The sequence below is a fragment of the Nannospalax galili genome, unplaced genomic scaffold (genome assembly GCF_000622305.1).
Source record: "Nannospalax galili isolate Female #2095 unplaced genomic scaffold, S.galili_v1.0 scaffold1463, whole genome shotgun sequence".
NCBI lineage: Eukaryota > Metazoa > Chordata > Mammalia > Rodentia > Spalacidae > Nannospalax > Nannospalax galili.
Window position 1 is genome coordinate 1,051,064 of NW_008349596.1, and position 17,432 is coordinate 1,068,495.

Genomic DNA, 17,432 nt, shown 5'->3' on the forward strand with positions numbered 1-17,432 from the left:
TGAAACATAATCTAATAAAAATGTAAAAAGCTCCAAGTAAATGATAAGAATTTTACCAAAAGATTTGGAAAGAAAAGTCGGAGCATGAATACTTGTCCAGACCCCTTGCTGTGGTAATAACAGGCCTCTTTCTTCACAGAAACACTGCACTATTCCCCCCTCCAAATATGGCTACCCTGACTAATGCTGCCTCTGGAGCTCACTGGAGGATGCCACCTTCCTGCTCCTGTGGCTCTTTCATCTCTTACCCAGAGGCAGCCCTCCCCCGGCCTTAATCACCACCATTAAGCTGGTGTTCAGCTTCACAGCGTGAAGCTGCATTTGTAGCACACAAGTAATTTATGGCTTCTAAGTGCCGAGAAAGCACTACAAGGCTATGAGGCCAACAGTGTGCTTTCATGGTTTCCTAGCAGCTCAGGAGATGAATGTGTGTGTGTGTGTGTGTAGATGCATATGTATGGGGGAGGTGTATGTGCATGTGTGGGCCGAGGTCAGAGGTCAGTCTTGGGTGTTGTTCCTCAGGAGTGGTCCAATTTGCTTTTTGGACAGGGTCTCTCATTGTTTTGGGCTAGCCTCAGAATTTTCCTGTCTCTACTGTCTCAGTTCTGGGATTATAAGCACTCACCACAGAGTTCAGCTTTCTCACATGAGTTTGAACTCAAGTCCTTGTGTGTGTGTGGAAAGCACTTTACTACCTGAGCCATCTTCCCAGCCCCACCTTTCAGTTTTAAGCTCCTTAGTGTGAAAACAGGCAGTATGGTGGTGGCCTCAGGTGGATCTATCTGGATTCAAATCCAGACAGCAGTGATAATGGGAACTCAAAGTCTGTCACTGAACTAGTAGCAATGTTCACACATTGATTCAAACAATCAATGTGTGATTGTTTCACACACAATCAAATCAAACTTTTGGCAGCGCTTTTAGTGCCCCCCCCCCTTATCATTTAGGTACAATAGTGCACTCTCTGCTCACTAAGAGTCAACAGGCTCCTGCCTTGGCTCACTAAGTTAACAGACTTCTTTGGACTCTGTTGATGTAGCGGCTTGAGGAGGGGACAGTCTGTGCCCAGAATGCTGGGAAGACCAGACAAGCTGTCCTTGGGATGCCAGGGCAGGTGTAGCCCCCCGCTTTTATGTTTCTACATACGTCAAAGGAGATCTGTTCCTGGGCCAGTCTCTACTGCCTGCGGTACATTGTGCTTGCTTTCTCACCGTCATGATGAGAAAATTCCTATGTGTTTTGTTCTGCTTGAGGGTTTATCATATGTAAACTCTGTGTGAACTTCAAACACTGAGCTTCCAATAAAGCTCTCAAGAGGATAGTAAAAGCGCTCTTGAGCAGACAAATGCCAACAGTCTCCTGGTCTGATCTCAGTTTTTGGGCATCTGTCAAGCAGGGGGGCTTATGGGATAGCAGGGGAGTTACAGGTGCTAAGGATCAAACCCAGGGCCTTGTACATGTACATGAACATGCTAGGTAAGCTCTCCTCATTGTGCTACAGCCTGAGTCCAGATGGTACTTATTGAGTAGCTATCATGAACCAGGTGACCTGCTCAGTGCTAGGGATGCAACAGTCAGCGACACCAGGGCCTCCACCCTCCTGCGGTTTACAACAGCGTGGGGGAACAGGTCTCCCTTGCAAATCACTAATACAGATGTAAAATAGTCTTACTTCATCAGGAGACCCTAGAGATGAATTTGAGCTTGTCAGAGAGGCCATTTGAGGTTGACCCCTGTCTGATCTTGAGTTGAAATCTACAAAATAAATAGACTTGGCATAGAGAGGCAGAGGACAGCAGGAGCAAAGGCTCTGTGGCAGCAGGAACAGTCAACAAGGCAGGCTTGAACAATGGCAGTGAAGAGGAGCACAGGGCTCAGAGTGAGGTGTGGCAGCGACACTGTAGAGTAAGGGCCAAGCACGCAGGGCCTCTGAGGCCACAGCCCGGAGGAGCCACTGAAACTATGGATCTGGAAAAACTGCCTATGGGTAATTCCCATAAATGGGTTTGGAAATGTCACAAGTTAGCAAATCATTATAACTAAAGCAAACTCAAGCAGAGGGATTTGATTAAAAACCAAATGGAGGGCTAGTGTGATGGCTCAGTGGAGCACGCTCGCTGCATACACATGAGGATGTGAGTTTGGAGCCCCTAAACATACCTAAAAGCTAGGTGTGACAGCTCATGTCTGTGTCCTGGCTCTGGGGTAGGGTGGAGACAGGTAGATCCCAGGGACCTGTGGCTCAGCCAGTCTAGCCAAAACGGTCAGCTCCACGTTCAGTGAAGAGACCCCATTTCAAAAATTAAAGCAGCCAATAACTAAGGAAGATACTTAGTGGCAACCTCTGACCTTCACACCCATACACATGTGAATAAACACGTGTCCACACGTTTTTTTCAAAAAACATTTGAAAAACCAAACAGAATGTCAGACTGCGACCAGCAGGTGTCACTGGGCTTTCCACACGCAGGCCCAGGAAGATGGAACCTAGGCTGACAGCTGCTCATTGGCCACCACTGTTGCTCTGGGCCTGGGGAGGGTGGAGTGAGGTGCTCAGTCCAGGAGATGGGGCTGGAAGTGAGGTGCCCATGATCTTGGTGTCTTCCTATCACCCAGAGGGAGTAGTAGTGTAAAGAAACTATCCGAACCATTGCCCCTGTCCCCTGAACTATTGCCCCCATCCCCTGAACCATTGCCCCCGTCCCCTGAACCACTGCCCCCGTCCCCTGAACCATTGCCCCCGTCCCCTGAACCACTGCCCCTGTCCCCTGAACCACTGCCCCCGTCCCCTGCTGTTTTCAGGCCGCAGTCATCAGTACAGAACCCCTTTTGATTACTCTGCTCTCTCCTGTAGCTCTTAGTGGTGTGTGTGCTGACACGTCCTAGCTTCCTCCTGGAGGTCTGCGGGGGCAGGAGCTCAGCATCAAAGGCAAGACCTTGTAGAGGGGGCTCAGCGGGACAATGCTCTGTGATCGCCCTGGGTCTCTACATGCAGAGCAGTGAGAGGGAGAACAGTAAAGGCCCTGTGGAGTTGAGAGGGGACTCAGCACTGACGGCCTGGGAAATGTGGGAGGTTGGAGGCTGGTAGAACCCTCCATGGGAGAAGAGTGAAGGAGCAGCCAGAAGCACCTGCTGTTTCAGCCTGTGTCAGCTATGTCACCTTGGGCTTTTGCTCCAGGGGTACGCTCCAATGATGGGGATTCCTGGAAGGCCATCCTATCCCTTTATTCCTGATTGTCAGAAAGCAGGAGGCTGAGAATGTCATCTAAGCCACCCAGAGGAAGCCACGGAGGGTGCCTCACTGTTTCCCCACAAATCCCACAGCATGGCATTAGTGAGGGGAGCCACCAGCATGGTGCTGGCAGTCTGCCCTCCAGCCAGCTGGGGATTGTAGGACTGTAAGAACTTCCTTCAAAATGTTGTCAAGCACACCCTGAAAATGTCCCACTAATGTTGTGAGTTATTAGTGTCTGGATAAAGAAGAGCCAGACATTGAACAAGGTGCCAGACAAGAGAAAAATAAAGAAAAAATAAATGACAGAGGGACCTAGCATTGAGTCACAAACCCCAACGTTTTATTGAGATTAACACACATACAGGAAAGCACCCAAAAGGGAACAGCTGGGAGAAATTTCACAAACTAAACATACCCAGGTGACCCGCTGCCAGATCCAGAGCCAGAACTTTTGTGAAGCCCCTCACACGTCCCCTCTCTGTTGGGCATTTGAGAACAGCCTCTGTCCCTCCTTGGAACACCACGGATTCTCCTGCCAGGCTTTGGACTGTGTGAAAATGATTGCAGGGCTGGTCTTCCAGGTTCTCACCCCAACCGGGTGTGTGAAATGCTGTGGGCTGTGGGTAGAGTATACCCTCCTGTGACTCACCCTCTTGTGCTTATCTCTTCCACACGGGCATTCAGGCTCTTTCCAGTTTGGGGCTGTTAGGAACAGTGTTTCTCTGGACACGCACTCTAGTGCATTTCTTTTGAAATATATATGTACACATTCTGTTGAGTATATATCCAGGATTGCAAATGTCAAGCCACACAGTATTTACATCCAATTAGGGTGTTTCATGGAATAATGAGTTTACTGGAAGGAGCTCAGAGACTCAAAGAATTAACAGAGAGCTAGAAGGGAGAAGTAGAGAGATGGATGGGGTGAGGAAGCTCAACGGAGCCTAGGGGTGGAGTGGGACTGTCTTCCAGGACTGTTGCAGGTGGACAAGGGGGAATATAAGAAAGACAGTTGAAAATCAGGATAGTGCACAAACAGGGAGAAATACTTGGTGGGAGATTAAAGCGCTCTCCTGGCCTGACTTTGCCCTCCTTGGTGACGTCCCACTTCCTCAGCTTTTGTGGACCATGGTTCACTCTGTTGGGTTAATGAACCCAACAATGAGCTACAGAATAAAGAGACGCTTGCCACAGCCACACAGAATCTTAGCCTCTCACCTCATGTACAGGCTGCTGAACTCTGCACACAGCTTCCCTGAAACACCGCATTACCAGCACACACTAATGAACTAAGGATGGTTCCACAAAGGCTGAAAGGTCTTCTCCAAGACCATCTACAAGGGCCGCGACATGAATTGATCTGAAAATCGTAATTGCCTCTCTGGAGGCAATCTTACAGTCTTTATCACCCGAACCATGTTGTCTATTTAACTCACACATCCTTCTTGACTCGACTGCTTGCCATGTGGCAGGCGTTGGTCTTCAATGATAATCTGAACCCCACTTGATGGCCTCCCTGGCAGGAAAGCAGGAGGGGTAATTAACATTGTCTCAGATTTGCTGGTTAGAACAGCTGGGCGTACAATGTTGCCCAGAGCACACAGCAGGCCTCTTCCAGAGCCAGAGGAAAGGCAGTTTCCTAATACACAAGACAGAACATACTTCCTCACTGGGCTCTTAGCAACTATGTTACCCGCCCCCCAATCAGAAGGGCACAAGGGGTTCTAGAGGGCCCACAGGCTAAGTGCCATCAGGTCTTCAGGGTACCCACAAACTGTCTTTCATAAACTGCTGGAATCTGGGCTTGGGAGACTTCTTTTGGCAAAGGCAGCAAAAAAGTGCGCAGCTGAGTGGTGCTGTGACCTAGTGTTCGGTTAGCTTCCTAGTGTCCGCTTTGGGTTGTTTCTGGATCAGCACAACTGGTAGGTGTCACGGTTCAGGGATTCAGGGAGGGTTCTGGAGCTAGACTGCTGGCATGGACTTCCTGGTTTGCTTACTTCCTGTCTGTAGCCTTTGGCTAACATATGTCTGTGCCTTGGGATCCTTTTCTTTAAACAGACCCACACTCAGGGTCTAACAATAAGTTAGAATATATTAAGACCCATCAACTCTAAGATTGGTGAGTGGTATGGTGACTCTGATTCACTCCTGCAGGGCAGGGGCTACCCTGCTGAGACCCCAGGGGCCCAGTGCTGTGCCCCCCAGGAATACCAAGTAGGAGGGAGCAGGCATGAAGACTGGCCTTTGGAGTAAGGAGATGGCCCAGTGGGTCTCACCGGAGTGTGTACCTTGTTGGCTGTCATGATGAGGATTTACGGTCAGGGTTGCCCTTGTATCTACACAGATGCATTGGTAGAGGGCCTGGCTCTGGAATGGTGAGGGAGAAGCAATGGAGACAACAGCCACCCCCAGGGCCTGGTTGCCTGCACCCTGAAGACATGGTAAGAGACCTGTCCCAGTCCTGTGAGGGAAGGCTGGGGTGGGGGAAGGGAGCAGGCTCCTCCGCAAAGGCCAGCACGTCTAAATGCTCTCATTTGATACTGAGCTATTCGTGCAGGGGGACACGTGGGCATGGTTTATATTTCAATAAATTATTCACTGAAATTTATTAACCTGACGTATTTACACTTGGGAATTAATGCTTAAAAACTGTAAACGCTTAAATCTATACTTTTACATGGCACATTTGTTATTTGGCTATAAAAATGTTTTCTTTTTTATGGAAAAACGAAACAAAAAAGAAGAAGAAATTTTATGTCATGAAGAAAATATGATAAAACAGGATGAGCCCAGATTGTGATAGGTTGGGCAGGGATGGGATGGGTGTGGGTGGCACGCGAGAGCATGCATGGTCTCTACACAGGATTTCACAACAGAAAAGGACACATTTCATCACCATGGGTGTCAGAGAATGGTACAAAAGAACTTCTTCTCCCGGAAGGGGTTTTCTGAGGCAGGCACTGGGATGATGAGCGGATCTTCCCGCATGTGGGCTTCACAGTAGGCCAGGAGGTCCGCGGCTGCCTGGGAGACCTGTGGGGACACAGCATGGGTGCTTGGTTAAAGCAGCTTACAGAGGGGGTCCACAGTGAGGAGGTCCACAGGGGTGGCCATACCCAGAGGCATGTTGTATGGTATGCGTGACCAAACAATACAGAGGTTCTGTGAAAACCCAGGAGACAGGGTTGGAAGATGCTGCGAGGAGCTGCTAGGTCAGCATCCAGAGAGGTTGAGGAGCATGCTCAGGGTGTGGCTCAGTGGTGGTGTTCCTGCCTATTGTAATCAAGGCTCTGGGTTCGATCCCAGTGCCTTGTGGAACCATTTAGTTTTCTGCAGACCACTTTCAGGACCAAACCAGGAGAGTTATTCTGCCCCTATAAGCCCTCATCTTTTTTAAAAAAATATTTTATTATTTTTATTTTATGTGAATGAGTGTATTGCCTGCATGTATGTGAGTGCACCCGTGTCACACAATGCTGGCAGAGGTCAGAAGAGGGCTTCAGATTCCCCTGGAACTGGAGTTAAGGAAGGTTCGTAGCCGCCATGTGGGTGCTGGGAATCGAACGTAGGTCCTCTGCAAGAGCAGTCAGTGCTCTTAACCATTTCTGAGCCATCTCTCCAGCCCCAAGCCCTCATCTCTTAAGAATGGATTTATTATTATCAGGGAGGGCACATTCCACAGCATGCATGTAGTGATCAGAGGACAGCTTTTTGTAGAGTCATTCTCTCCTTCCATCTTTATGTGGGTTCCAGGGATTGAATTCAGGTCATCAGTTTTGAGCAGTGCCTTTGCTGATGAGCCATCTCACCTGCCCAAGCCTGCTCCCTGCACATCTGGTTGCTCCTGACCAGGAAGCTTTTTCCCACTCTGTTTTCCTTTCAGATTTTTCTTAATTGGCACATGGAAATTGTGCATCATCCTTCCCCCAGCCTGAGTCCAGCCAAAGAGCAGGGTGGCTTAGGGCAGAGTATGGAGCAGTGTCCAGAGAGGGAGAGGGCATGACCAGTGCCTCTCGCTGGCCACCACCTGTATTACTCTTGGCAGATGAACAGAGACATTAACTTAGCCTGCCAAATACACTGTTCCTTGCAAGTGCTTATTAGGGGCTTAGAGGCAGGGGAAGTTCACATAGCCCCAAGCTGTCCCTAGTACATTCTACATTCTGAGGTAGTACCTACTCCAGATGATAAACAAGTGAATTGTGGGAATATTCTGAAGCCTCTCTGGTAAGCCACACTATCTGCTTTGGGGGTTTTCCACCTTCAACATTTTACAGATCCTTCTGATTTCCAACTCAGTTGTATCTGTGTCCACAGGGGCTGTAATCCCACAGATAATGCCAGCCGATATAAGCTATGTTTTTCCTCAAATAAACCAACTAGAAGTTGAGCGAATGAGTCAACCTAAGTCCTGGCAAAGGCTCCATTTGTTGGGAGCATGGAAGGAAGGGAGGGGCCATGTTGGAGCTACTCTTCCCTCCTGGGATTGTTGGGTCTCTGTCCCTGACCTCAGACTTTCAGTCCCACTTCCACCCCTAAGTTGTGTGATCTTGGGCAAGAAACTCAACTTCTCTGAGCCTTACCTTCCTGATTAAGATTCAGGACTCTTGTTAGATGCCTCTAAGCCAGCTTGTGGTTCTACCTTTAATAGCACGGTCAGTACTTTAGATCCTAAACAACTATATGCTGAGTTGAATAGGAGTATTTGAAGTTTGCAGTAAGACACCCATATGGGAATTTCCTAGGGGAAGAGCAAGCCTTCAGGGGTCTGTGAAGCCTTGACAAGGACAAGGGATGGGACCGTGGACACAGAGACAACTCCGATGGACACAGGAGTCATACAAAGGGAGCAACAGGGATAGCCACGGGGGACCTGCATGCCCACACTTGCTGTAACCTTCCAAGTCAAAGCTAAGTGTTTCCTGTCAGCATGCCCACTTCTACCAGCCTGCTCACCAGGCAGAGATGCTAAAGCTGCCTCAGCCTCCCCATGGTCACCAGGGCACAGAGGCTACTGAATCCACAGCCCCTCTGGCAACCTCTGGGAGTGTTTTCCAGGCCAGCACCTGTGAGGGTGCTCTACTGGAATCACCCCGTCTTCCTGGGGTGCCTCACCTTTGTCCCTGGCCTCAGGGAAACTCCTGTAGGAGTCCATTTAGGCCTGTAACCTGACCATCACACCCTTGTCACTATTCCAGTTAGCTGTTTTTCTTGTTGCTGTGACAAAACACCTGACAGAAGCCATTAGGGAAGGGTTTATTGTGGCTCACAGTTTCAGGGTACAGGCCATCAAGGAGGGAAGGCGTGGCAGCAGGAGTGTGAGGCAGCTGGTCACAGGGCATCCACTGTCAGGAAGCAGAGAAAGATGAACACTTGTGCTCAGTTCACCTTCTCCTTTTTATTCAGTCAACGTCTCCAGCCCATGGCGTAGGGCCACCCACATTTGGGGTGGGCCTTCCCTTCTTACTTTACCTGTCTGGGACGGTCTTTACAGACATGCACAGAGGTGTGCCTCCTAGGTGGTTCTAAATCTCATCAACCTGACAACTGAGATTAACCACTACACCACCTGTTCCATTAAAAATGCTTTTACATTTATTTATTGTGTGTATGTGTATGTGTGTGCCCATGTGCACAACATGGTATACATATGGAGATCAGAGGACAATTTGTAAGAGTTGGTTCTCTCCTTCCCCCATGTGGGTTACAGGGATTGAACTCAGGTCATCAGGCTTGGTGGCAAGTTTTTTCATCTGTTGAGCCATCTCACTAGCCTGCTTTCATTTTTTTTTTTTTTTTTTGACTGTGCTCTGCTGATTCTGAATTCTTTCTAGAACTTGCTCTTCATTGTATCCAGGAAGAACTTACTGACCATCTACTTTGCTGAGCTAACTAAGGAGGAACCAGGGAAAGAAGGCAGCAAGGTTTTGCCCACTGAAGCCAGCTGAGAAGATTCAGAAATAACGAAGGCACTGTCAGAGCAGCGCATGCTGAAGTGTGGCAGATGTGGAGGTTGAGGCCTGGCGGCAGGCTGAGGCCTACATGTAGATCCAGCTGCTGTGCATGGCAGCTGGCTTATTGAGCAATCCTAGCAGCTTCCCTTTTCCTTGACCAGTTTACCTTTACATGCGGTTAGCAAGGTCTGTTGTAGGGGGAATTAGACTAGCTTAGTTCTGAGAGCTACCTCAAGGCCAAATATATCACAGACCATGCATTGGAGCTGTCAGAGTTAGGGAGACAGCCCAGTGGAAGATCCATAAGGCCCTTCATGCCAGTGTGTCTTCTTCCCTCATAATCCAGGGTCTGTAACCCCCAGACACTCAGGCTGTGTTTGGCCTGCCAAGTTCTGAGCAGGTCTTGTCTAGAAATTTTCCTGCAATGTCCCAAAGGTGAGAGTGTACTTGATGCCACAGTCTTCCTTTGAAGGAAGCAATGTGCTCTTAGATCACCTCTTTTTCAGTTGCTCTTTTCAGCTCATGGTAGACTGTGTAGTTTTAACTGAACTCCTCAGGATGGGCTCCCGTCTGTACACCTGAATGACCTGAAGGGACTTGCAAAGAAGCCAGACTTGGTACCAAGTGAAAGCGCTTTGTTTAGAGCATGTGTGGGCCTGGGCTGGTTCCATGCCATACTAATTTTCTAGATGAACTTGGAATTATTGACACATGATTGCTGCAGTCTGAAAGTCCCTCCCAAACTTACATAGGAAGTTAACATCCTCACAAAGGGATCATTTATGTACAAGGTGATTGGGTCATGAAGGCCCCACCTTTATGAATAGGTTAAGGTGTTATTCTGGGACAAAAGGAAGAGTTCAGCCTGATTTTCTTCCTTCATCTTTCTTGATGGATTGCCCTTCCACCATGTAATGGAAGACAGAGTGCCAACACAGTGCCTTCCTCTGGACTTTCCACAGTCTCAGAACTGTGAGAAACACTCCTTCCTCCCTCTGTCCCTCCCTCCTTCTTCACTCCCTCCTTCTCTGCCTGCCTCCCTCCCTTTCTTCCTCTTATCCAACTATGGGATTCTGCTACAGCTGTAGAAAACAGACTCAGACAATTATGCTGTAAAGAATGACCTACTTATGCCCAGCCACGTCCAATGGAGTATAAATCATTTTACATCAAAATAATCAAGGGAGTTTCCACCTCAACCAGACTCCTCATTTCACAGTGTCCAAAGTCCATTTGTTTCTATGTAAACAAAGTATCTTGACTGTTTGTTGGTGTTAACTGCAATGTGATCAGTAATGACTGTTTTCAAGCACCTTACACAGGAAAGGTGACATCCTGGCTGTGGTGGTTAGGATTTAGATGACCTAGGAACCACACCTCTGGGTGTGCCTAAGACAGTATTTCCTGGGAGGTTTACCTGAGATGGGAAGACTTACCTGAACGTGGGTGGTACTGTCTCAGGTGCAGAGGTCTCAGGCTGAATAAAAAGGAAGAAGTGAGCTGAGCACCAGCATGCACCTCTCTGCTTCCTGATGGAAGATCAACGTGAGAGGCTGCCTCATGCTTTCTCCATAATGACGGATTGTATCTTCACACCATGAGCTAAAAAAACTCTTCTTGAAGTTTCTTTGTCAGGTATTTTGTCATAGCAATGAGAAAAGCCATGAGCACATTGCCTACAGCAAGCCATGCAGGCATCAATGAACCCAACGGCTGTCAGGACTAAATGGGAAGGTTTTTCTTAATCAGCCTTAGATTGATTTTTATGGCTGGAGGTTTTCTTCCTACAAAATATGGTGGCGAACATCACCAGATTCCAAAACATCTGCTGCCTTTGAAACATAAAAGATAATTTCAATGACAAGATTTTATTGTGGTAGAACACTGGCAACTGCCTTCTGGTTGATGCTTTCTCATTAAGCCTCAGGTGCACTGTGGCGAGATGCCCTGAGCAGCCCTGCCTCCTACCTCAGCATCCAGCTGTTAAGGTTACAAGGCAGCTGATGCTGTGAGAAATAGGTAGTTGGGAACAACTGTGGAATTTTCCCATGCATTTCAAAGTAAAGGAGGTGATTAAAACAGCCCAAGTTAGCACATAATGCTGTTAGTTGTACCATAATTACAAGCTTCAATGATGGGAGAAAATGTTGCAATTACTGTAGTCACATTCCAGGACAAGACAGCCAACATAATTACTGTTCTTGCTGTGACACCCACTGCACTTATCTTGTGCATCTGAAGTCGAAAGACTGGTACCTACTTCTCAGCAGCCCAGTCTATTGAACACTATGACTTGGAATCAATTAAAAGCATGTTGGGTGGTTTGCCTGTTCCTCCTTCCACCCCCAGAAAGCAAAGCCAGCCCTGAGGTTTAGAGCAGCCAGATGCGCCAACCAGATCTTCTATAAGATCAAGCCTGGTGCACCCTGACAGAGGCCACCAAGTGCCTTTAGCCCCAAAGGGACCCTTAGGACGTCACAGGTATATTCCTTGACTAAATTCTGAAAGAAAGCTGCAGGATGAGTTCCTGTGAACTCTCCTTTCATCTAACACCAGAAGGTATGAGACTGACACACTAAATGCAGTTGAGACACTTGTGCACTATGGCTCTCAGCAGACCCTAGATCAACACAGCAGTTCTTAGCTGTTGGGAAATGGGTCTGGGTGTGAAATGGCTTCCACTCAACTGGAGGGTCCTGTCCCCAGAGAGCATCTACTTGGGGGTGTGAGTCATATCAGAAGGTGAAGGCTGGCATGCTGACAGTGTGAACAAAAGATCAATAGAACTGGAAGCCCACTCCAAGCTGTAAGGCCAGGGGTCTCTCACAGTGGACTGGCCACTGTCCTCACAATGACTACTTTCCCTTCATATCAAAGGTAGGCTGCAGTGCCTTAGTACCATCAAGTTTACCTCAGTGAGAGCTGTAAGTCACACTGTCACGACAGGGCCAGCAGCCCCTAGCTTGTATAGCTACAACTGATATCACATACTCTGGCCTTTGACTTAGTTAAGTCCTTCCAACAGGTGGCTAGAAGCCCCATCTGACTGATGACCATGCAGTCTTCTTATTTCCCAGTTCCCTACAAAGTAAGTCACAGCTCAAGTGAGGTGTGATGGTGCACACCTGTAATTCCAGCACTAAGAAGGTTGAGGCAGGAGGGCAAGTTTAAGGCCTGTTTAAGAAAAAACAAAGGGATTAGAGAGATGGCTCCGTGGGTAAGAGCACTGGTTGCTGTCACAGAGGACCTGGGTTTGGTTCCCAGCACCCACATGGTGGCTAACAACCATCCATAACTCCAGTTCCAGGGGATCTGTCGCCCTCTTCTGACCTCTGTGGCATTCCATGACACAGGTGCACTTACATACATGTGGGCAATACATTCATACATATAAAATAAAAATAATAAAATCTTTTTAAAAAGGGAAATGGGTTGGGGATTAGCTCAGTGGTAGAGTGCTTGCCTAGCAAGCGCAAGGCCCTGGGTTGGTCCTCAGCTCCAGAAAAAAAAAAAAAAAAAGACAAAAAGGGAAACAAGACAAAACAACCAAAAGTAATAACAGAAACTTTGCAACTTTGCCAAAAGAACAATTTATATGGAGGTGCAGACCACTGAGATGAAGCGTGGACATGGCAAGGATTCACCTTGGTCCTGGCACAGAGGGCTTCTAGAAGTGTAGGAAGCTCCCTAGAAGGGAGAATCAGTGGGTTGTGAGTCACACACAGCCCTGACTTACCCTCAGCAGGTGCTAACATACCCCATCCTCCTGGAAGAACACACTGCGCACTGCACAGCCCTACTTAGCTGCAGTGGGCACCGACATTTGGGTCCTCTGGTGACGCACACTGCACAATGCACACTTAGCTCTCAGTTCTGCAAGCAGCAACAGTGCTTGCTGTTCCAAATCTAACAGGTGGAGGCCACCAGGGGTGGGACTACAAGTCCCTCCCTCACCTAGCTGCTTTCTGGTAGGACAGAAGAGGCCCTGCCCTACTCTTTGGTTTCATTAAAAGGTTATCCTTCTCTTTGATCTCAGCTCTAGAATCACCAATCACTATTGCCTTGTGACTCACCAACTTACTAGTTTTGGTCTTAGAATTTTCTAGTTTGGATTCATAAGTTTAGCCATGTGTTAATCTTCTGGGGGAAAAAAACACCCCAGGAAAGAAAACAGGCTTTGCTCTTTCAAAAGAATTCACACCCTGGTGACACTGGTTACACCTCTTAGGAAAGGTGCTAAGGAAAACAGAGGTATGAGGTGTTGGGGTTTCACTTGTTAGAAGAATCACCAGGAAAACTCTAGATTAAATAATAGTGTGGAGATGACTCAAGCTTGCCACTCATGGGATTTGGTCAGAAAATGTGTGGACACTTCCATGCAGCTCCACCATGCTGAATGAGGAATGCAGTAAAGATGATCCTAACCCACTTGATGCTCAAAGTTTGAACATACTGTAAAATTTTATGTAAACTATTGATGAGCAATGCAGTCATGTTTTCTGTTAGGCTGCAAGAGGGAACAAGAGCACCGATGTAGATGCTACATGAAATGAATCGTGTACATGCAAATAATTAAATTAAAAAAATATTTTATTTATTATTTTTATTTTATGTGTATGAGTGTATTGCCTGCATGTATGTGAGTACCACTGTTGTGCAATGCTGTGGAAGTCAGAAGATGGCTTTGGATTCCCCTGGAACTGGAGTTAAGGACGGTTTGTAGCTGCCATATGGGTGCTGGGAATCGAACCGAATTAAAATTTTAAACCAACTATGGGCTGGAGAGATGGCTCTGTGGTTAAGAGCACTGGACTGAGAGATGCCTGGGAGAGTAGGCGGCTAGGCACACCTCTGGCCAGGCCTGTGAGTGTATTTTCATGTAATTTACTACACGGATGGATTCACAGCTTGACTAGACTATTGGGAGGTGTGGAAGGTGGGACTGGTTGGAGGGGGGCTTGCAGTCTGCCTTGAAGGCTGTATTCTGACCTTGGTCACATCCTGTTGCTTTTCCTGCTTCCTGGCCACCATGAAGTGAAGCCCTGCTCTACCACATGCTTTCTGCCCATCACAATGTTCATCTTCACCACAGCCCAGAACCTACGGAACCAGCCCACCGCAGCTAGAAGCTCTGAAACTGTGAGCCAAAATGAATCTTTGCTCCTTCTAATCCATTTCTCTCAGGAAACTGTCACCATGATGACACGTCTGACGAACACACAATAATAATCCTTATTTGTTTGTAAGTATGACGACAAATGTGAAATCAATGGAAATCACACCACTTGGAGATCACATTCTGGGGGACATATTCCCATTCATGGCTGCACACATGGCTTCACATGCACAGGAGAGCTTGCCCACTCCACTACCATAAGAGCCTCCCACCCCAGCTATATACAAATCAGAATACATAATAAAAGTTAGAATACATGATGATTGCTGATATTCCTTCAGCAATAGACAGATCAATGGAACAGATTAAAACTCAAAATTAGATCCAGAGCAGACTGGGAGGTCAGAGTATGATCCAGATGGCATCTCCAGTCAGTGGGGAATAGGTTACCAACACACGTCATTAGAATGTTGTGAATAAATGTTGCTGGCACTGTGGAAAATAAAGCTGCCCACTCACTTATTTAGCCAGGGAAATGGCAGGTGGATTATATTTAGGCTGTCAGAATACAGAATGAGTGGCATGAACAGTTTTTAAAAAAGATTTATTTATGTTTGTATGTGTATGTGCGTGTACACCAGTATGTGTGCCTCCACACAGGCACGGCCAGAAGAGGGAGCTGAGTGTCCTCCTCTGTTGCTCTCCACTTTTTCCTTTGAGTCAAAGTTCTCTCCCTGAACCTGGGCTCCTATTTTTCTTCGTGAGGCTGGAACCCAGCAAGCCCCAGCAATCCTCCGATCTCTGCCCTGCTTTCAACACTGTTTGCAGGAATCCTTGTGACATGGGTGCTGGGAGCCAAACTTCAGTCTCATAATTTTAGAACAAGCACTCTCAGTCTCTCTCTTTCTCTCTCTCTCTCTCTCTCTCTCTCTCTCTCTCTCTCTCTCTCTCTCTCTCTCTCCCCCCCTCCCTCTCTCTGCTGAGGGCTCGCCCTAGTGACTACCTTCTCACAATGGCCTCACATGGCCTTTCTCTTGTGCTTGCAAGGAAAGACAGAGGCAGAGAACAGCTCTCTGACAGTTCTTCCTCCATAAGGACACTAGCCCTACAGTCAAGAACCCCTCCCCTATGGCTGCCTTCAACCTCAGTCACCTCCCCAGATGGGAACCCCTCCCCTATGGCTGCCTTCAACCTCAGTCACCTCCCCAGATGGGAACCCCTCCCCTATGGCTGCCTTCAACCTCAGTCACCTCCCCAGATGGGAACCTCTCCCCTATGGCTGCCTTCAACCTCAGTCTCCTCCCCAGAGCTCTGTCTTCAGCTGCAACCACACTGAGTTTGCAGCTTCTACATTTGAATTGGGAGCTGGGAGGTGATTCTGTCTATAACATGGATCAAAGATTTAAAGATTTATTTCATATGTATGTGTATGTGCCTAAGTATATGTAAACCACATGTGTACAGGTGCCTACAGAGGCCAGAAGGGGATGTTAGGTCCCCTGGAGCTGTAGTTAATAGGTGACTGTGAGCCATCTGATATGGGTGATGGGAATCTAACCCAGGTCCTCTGCATGAGAAGTGCTCTGAACCACTAAGCCATCTCTCCAGCTCCAGATCAAAGCTTTAAACTGGGAGTAGTGGTATATACCTGTAATCCCAGCACGTAGGAGGCCGAGGCAGGATAGCAACAAATCCAGTGCCAATGTCAGCTACAGAGTGAGACCCCCATCTAAAAAAACAAGTATTTAAATATAAAAAATGAAACTATAAGAGTACTTGAAGTAGGATTCCATTTTTATAGTGTGAATTTGAGAAAGTCCTTTCTAATCATACCACAAAGTTCACAGTTTGTAAAATGAAGTTTTGACTGCATCTTTAAAATTTTTATATGGTTAAAAAAAATCTCCCAATCAACAAAGTAAGACAAATGTTTGCTATGTAAACAATTAGAGTTAATTCCTCAAAATAGAAGGAGCTCTGCAAAATCAGTAAGGGGAAAAGAGCCCTGGCTTTATTTTCTGTAATTGAACAAACAACATATGAATAGGCAATTTAAAAGGGAGAAGGGCCAGGCATGGTGGTATACATCTTTAGACCCAGCACATGGGAGAAAGAGGCAGGCAGAGCTCCATGAGACTGAGACCTGCCTGGTCTATATAGTGAGTTCCAGCTTGGCTGGGGATACAGGGAGGCTGTATCTCAGAAAAAAAGGGGTGTGTGAAGTGAGGTTGCTCAAACAGTGAGACATCCACCTTCATGAACAGCACCATGAACATTCCCAGAAACAGCTGAAAACCACACTGAAATCTGGACCACCAAGCTTCCCATCTTGGAGAACCCTCCAGCCTCACCCCATCTTCCACACTTCTGTCACCTCCCAATATTCTGCTCAGATTTGGAACCTATCAGTGGATGAAACGATGGATTGCACCCTCAGACACAGCCAGACGCGTGCTGTGTCCTGCACCAACACTGCTGGGGGATAGAATTCTGCTGTCTGCAGTAGACACTGATGTAATCTTCCTGAAGGGAAGCTCTCAGTGTTCATCAAACTGTCCATTACAAATGTTCTTTACCCCAGGAATTCACTATAAGGAACTGATTGCAGATAAGGATGGGCAGCCAGCGGTTCCTTTGGAGCCCGTTTAAAGTGTCAAAAATTGGAAATAACTATTCCTCAGTAGGCACTGACTATCATAGATCATCATTACAGTTATGTAGCTCCGTGTAAGTGGAAAAGCACTTTATCTATCTTGTCCTCAAACACATACACTTATAAAACCTTCCTATTGTTTGTTATTGGTACATAGAAAGGCTACCGACTTTTGTAGGTTAACGTAACCTGCCACTTTACTGAACATGTTAATAATTTCTAGTTTTCTGGTGGAATCTTTGGTGTCTCTTAGATATAGTTTCATACCATCTGCAAAAAGGGATAATTTGATCTCTTCTTTTCCAATTATTACTCCTTTAATTTCCTGCTCTTGTCTTATTGCTCTTGCAAGAGTTTCAAGTACTATGTTGGAGACAAGTGGAGATAGTGGACAGCCTTGTCTGGTTCCTGATTTCCATGGGAATGCTTCCAGTTGTTCTCTATTTAGAATGATGTTGGCTGTGGGTTTGTTAT

The 17,432-nt window shown here is 47.2% G+C and overlaps 1 protein-coding gene across 6 annotated transcripts in view; it reads right to left on the reverse strand.

Annotated features, from left to right (window-relative positions):
- Window positions 1-3,553: 3,553 nt before the first annotated feature.
- Window positions 3,554-17,432, reverse strand: part of Gng4 (G protein subunit gamma 4) — a 58,974-nt gene continuing 45,095 nt past the window's right edge. For all 6 annotated transcript variants that reach the window (XM_029570371.1, XM_029570370.1, XM_029570373.1 and 3 more), the window contains one exon: window positions 3,554-6,268. In XM_029570371.1, the coding sequence (XP_029426231.1) occupies window positions 6,140-6,268 (129 nt within the window). In that variant the 3' untranslated portion in view covers window positions 3,554-6,139. The remainder of the gene's footprint in view (window positions 6,269-17,432) is intronic.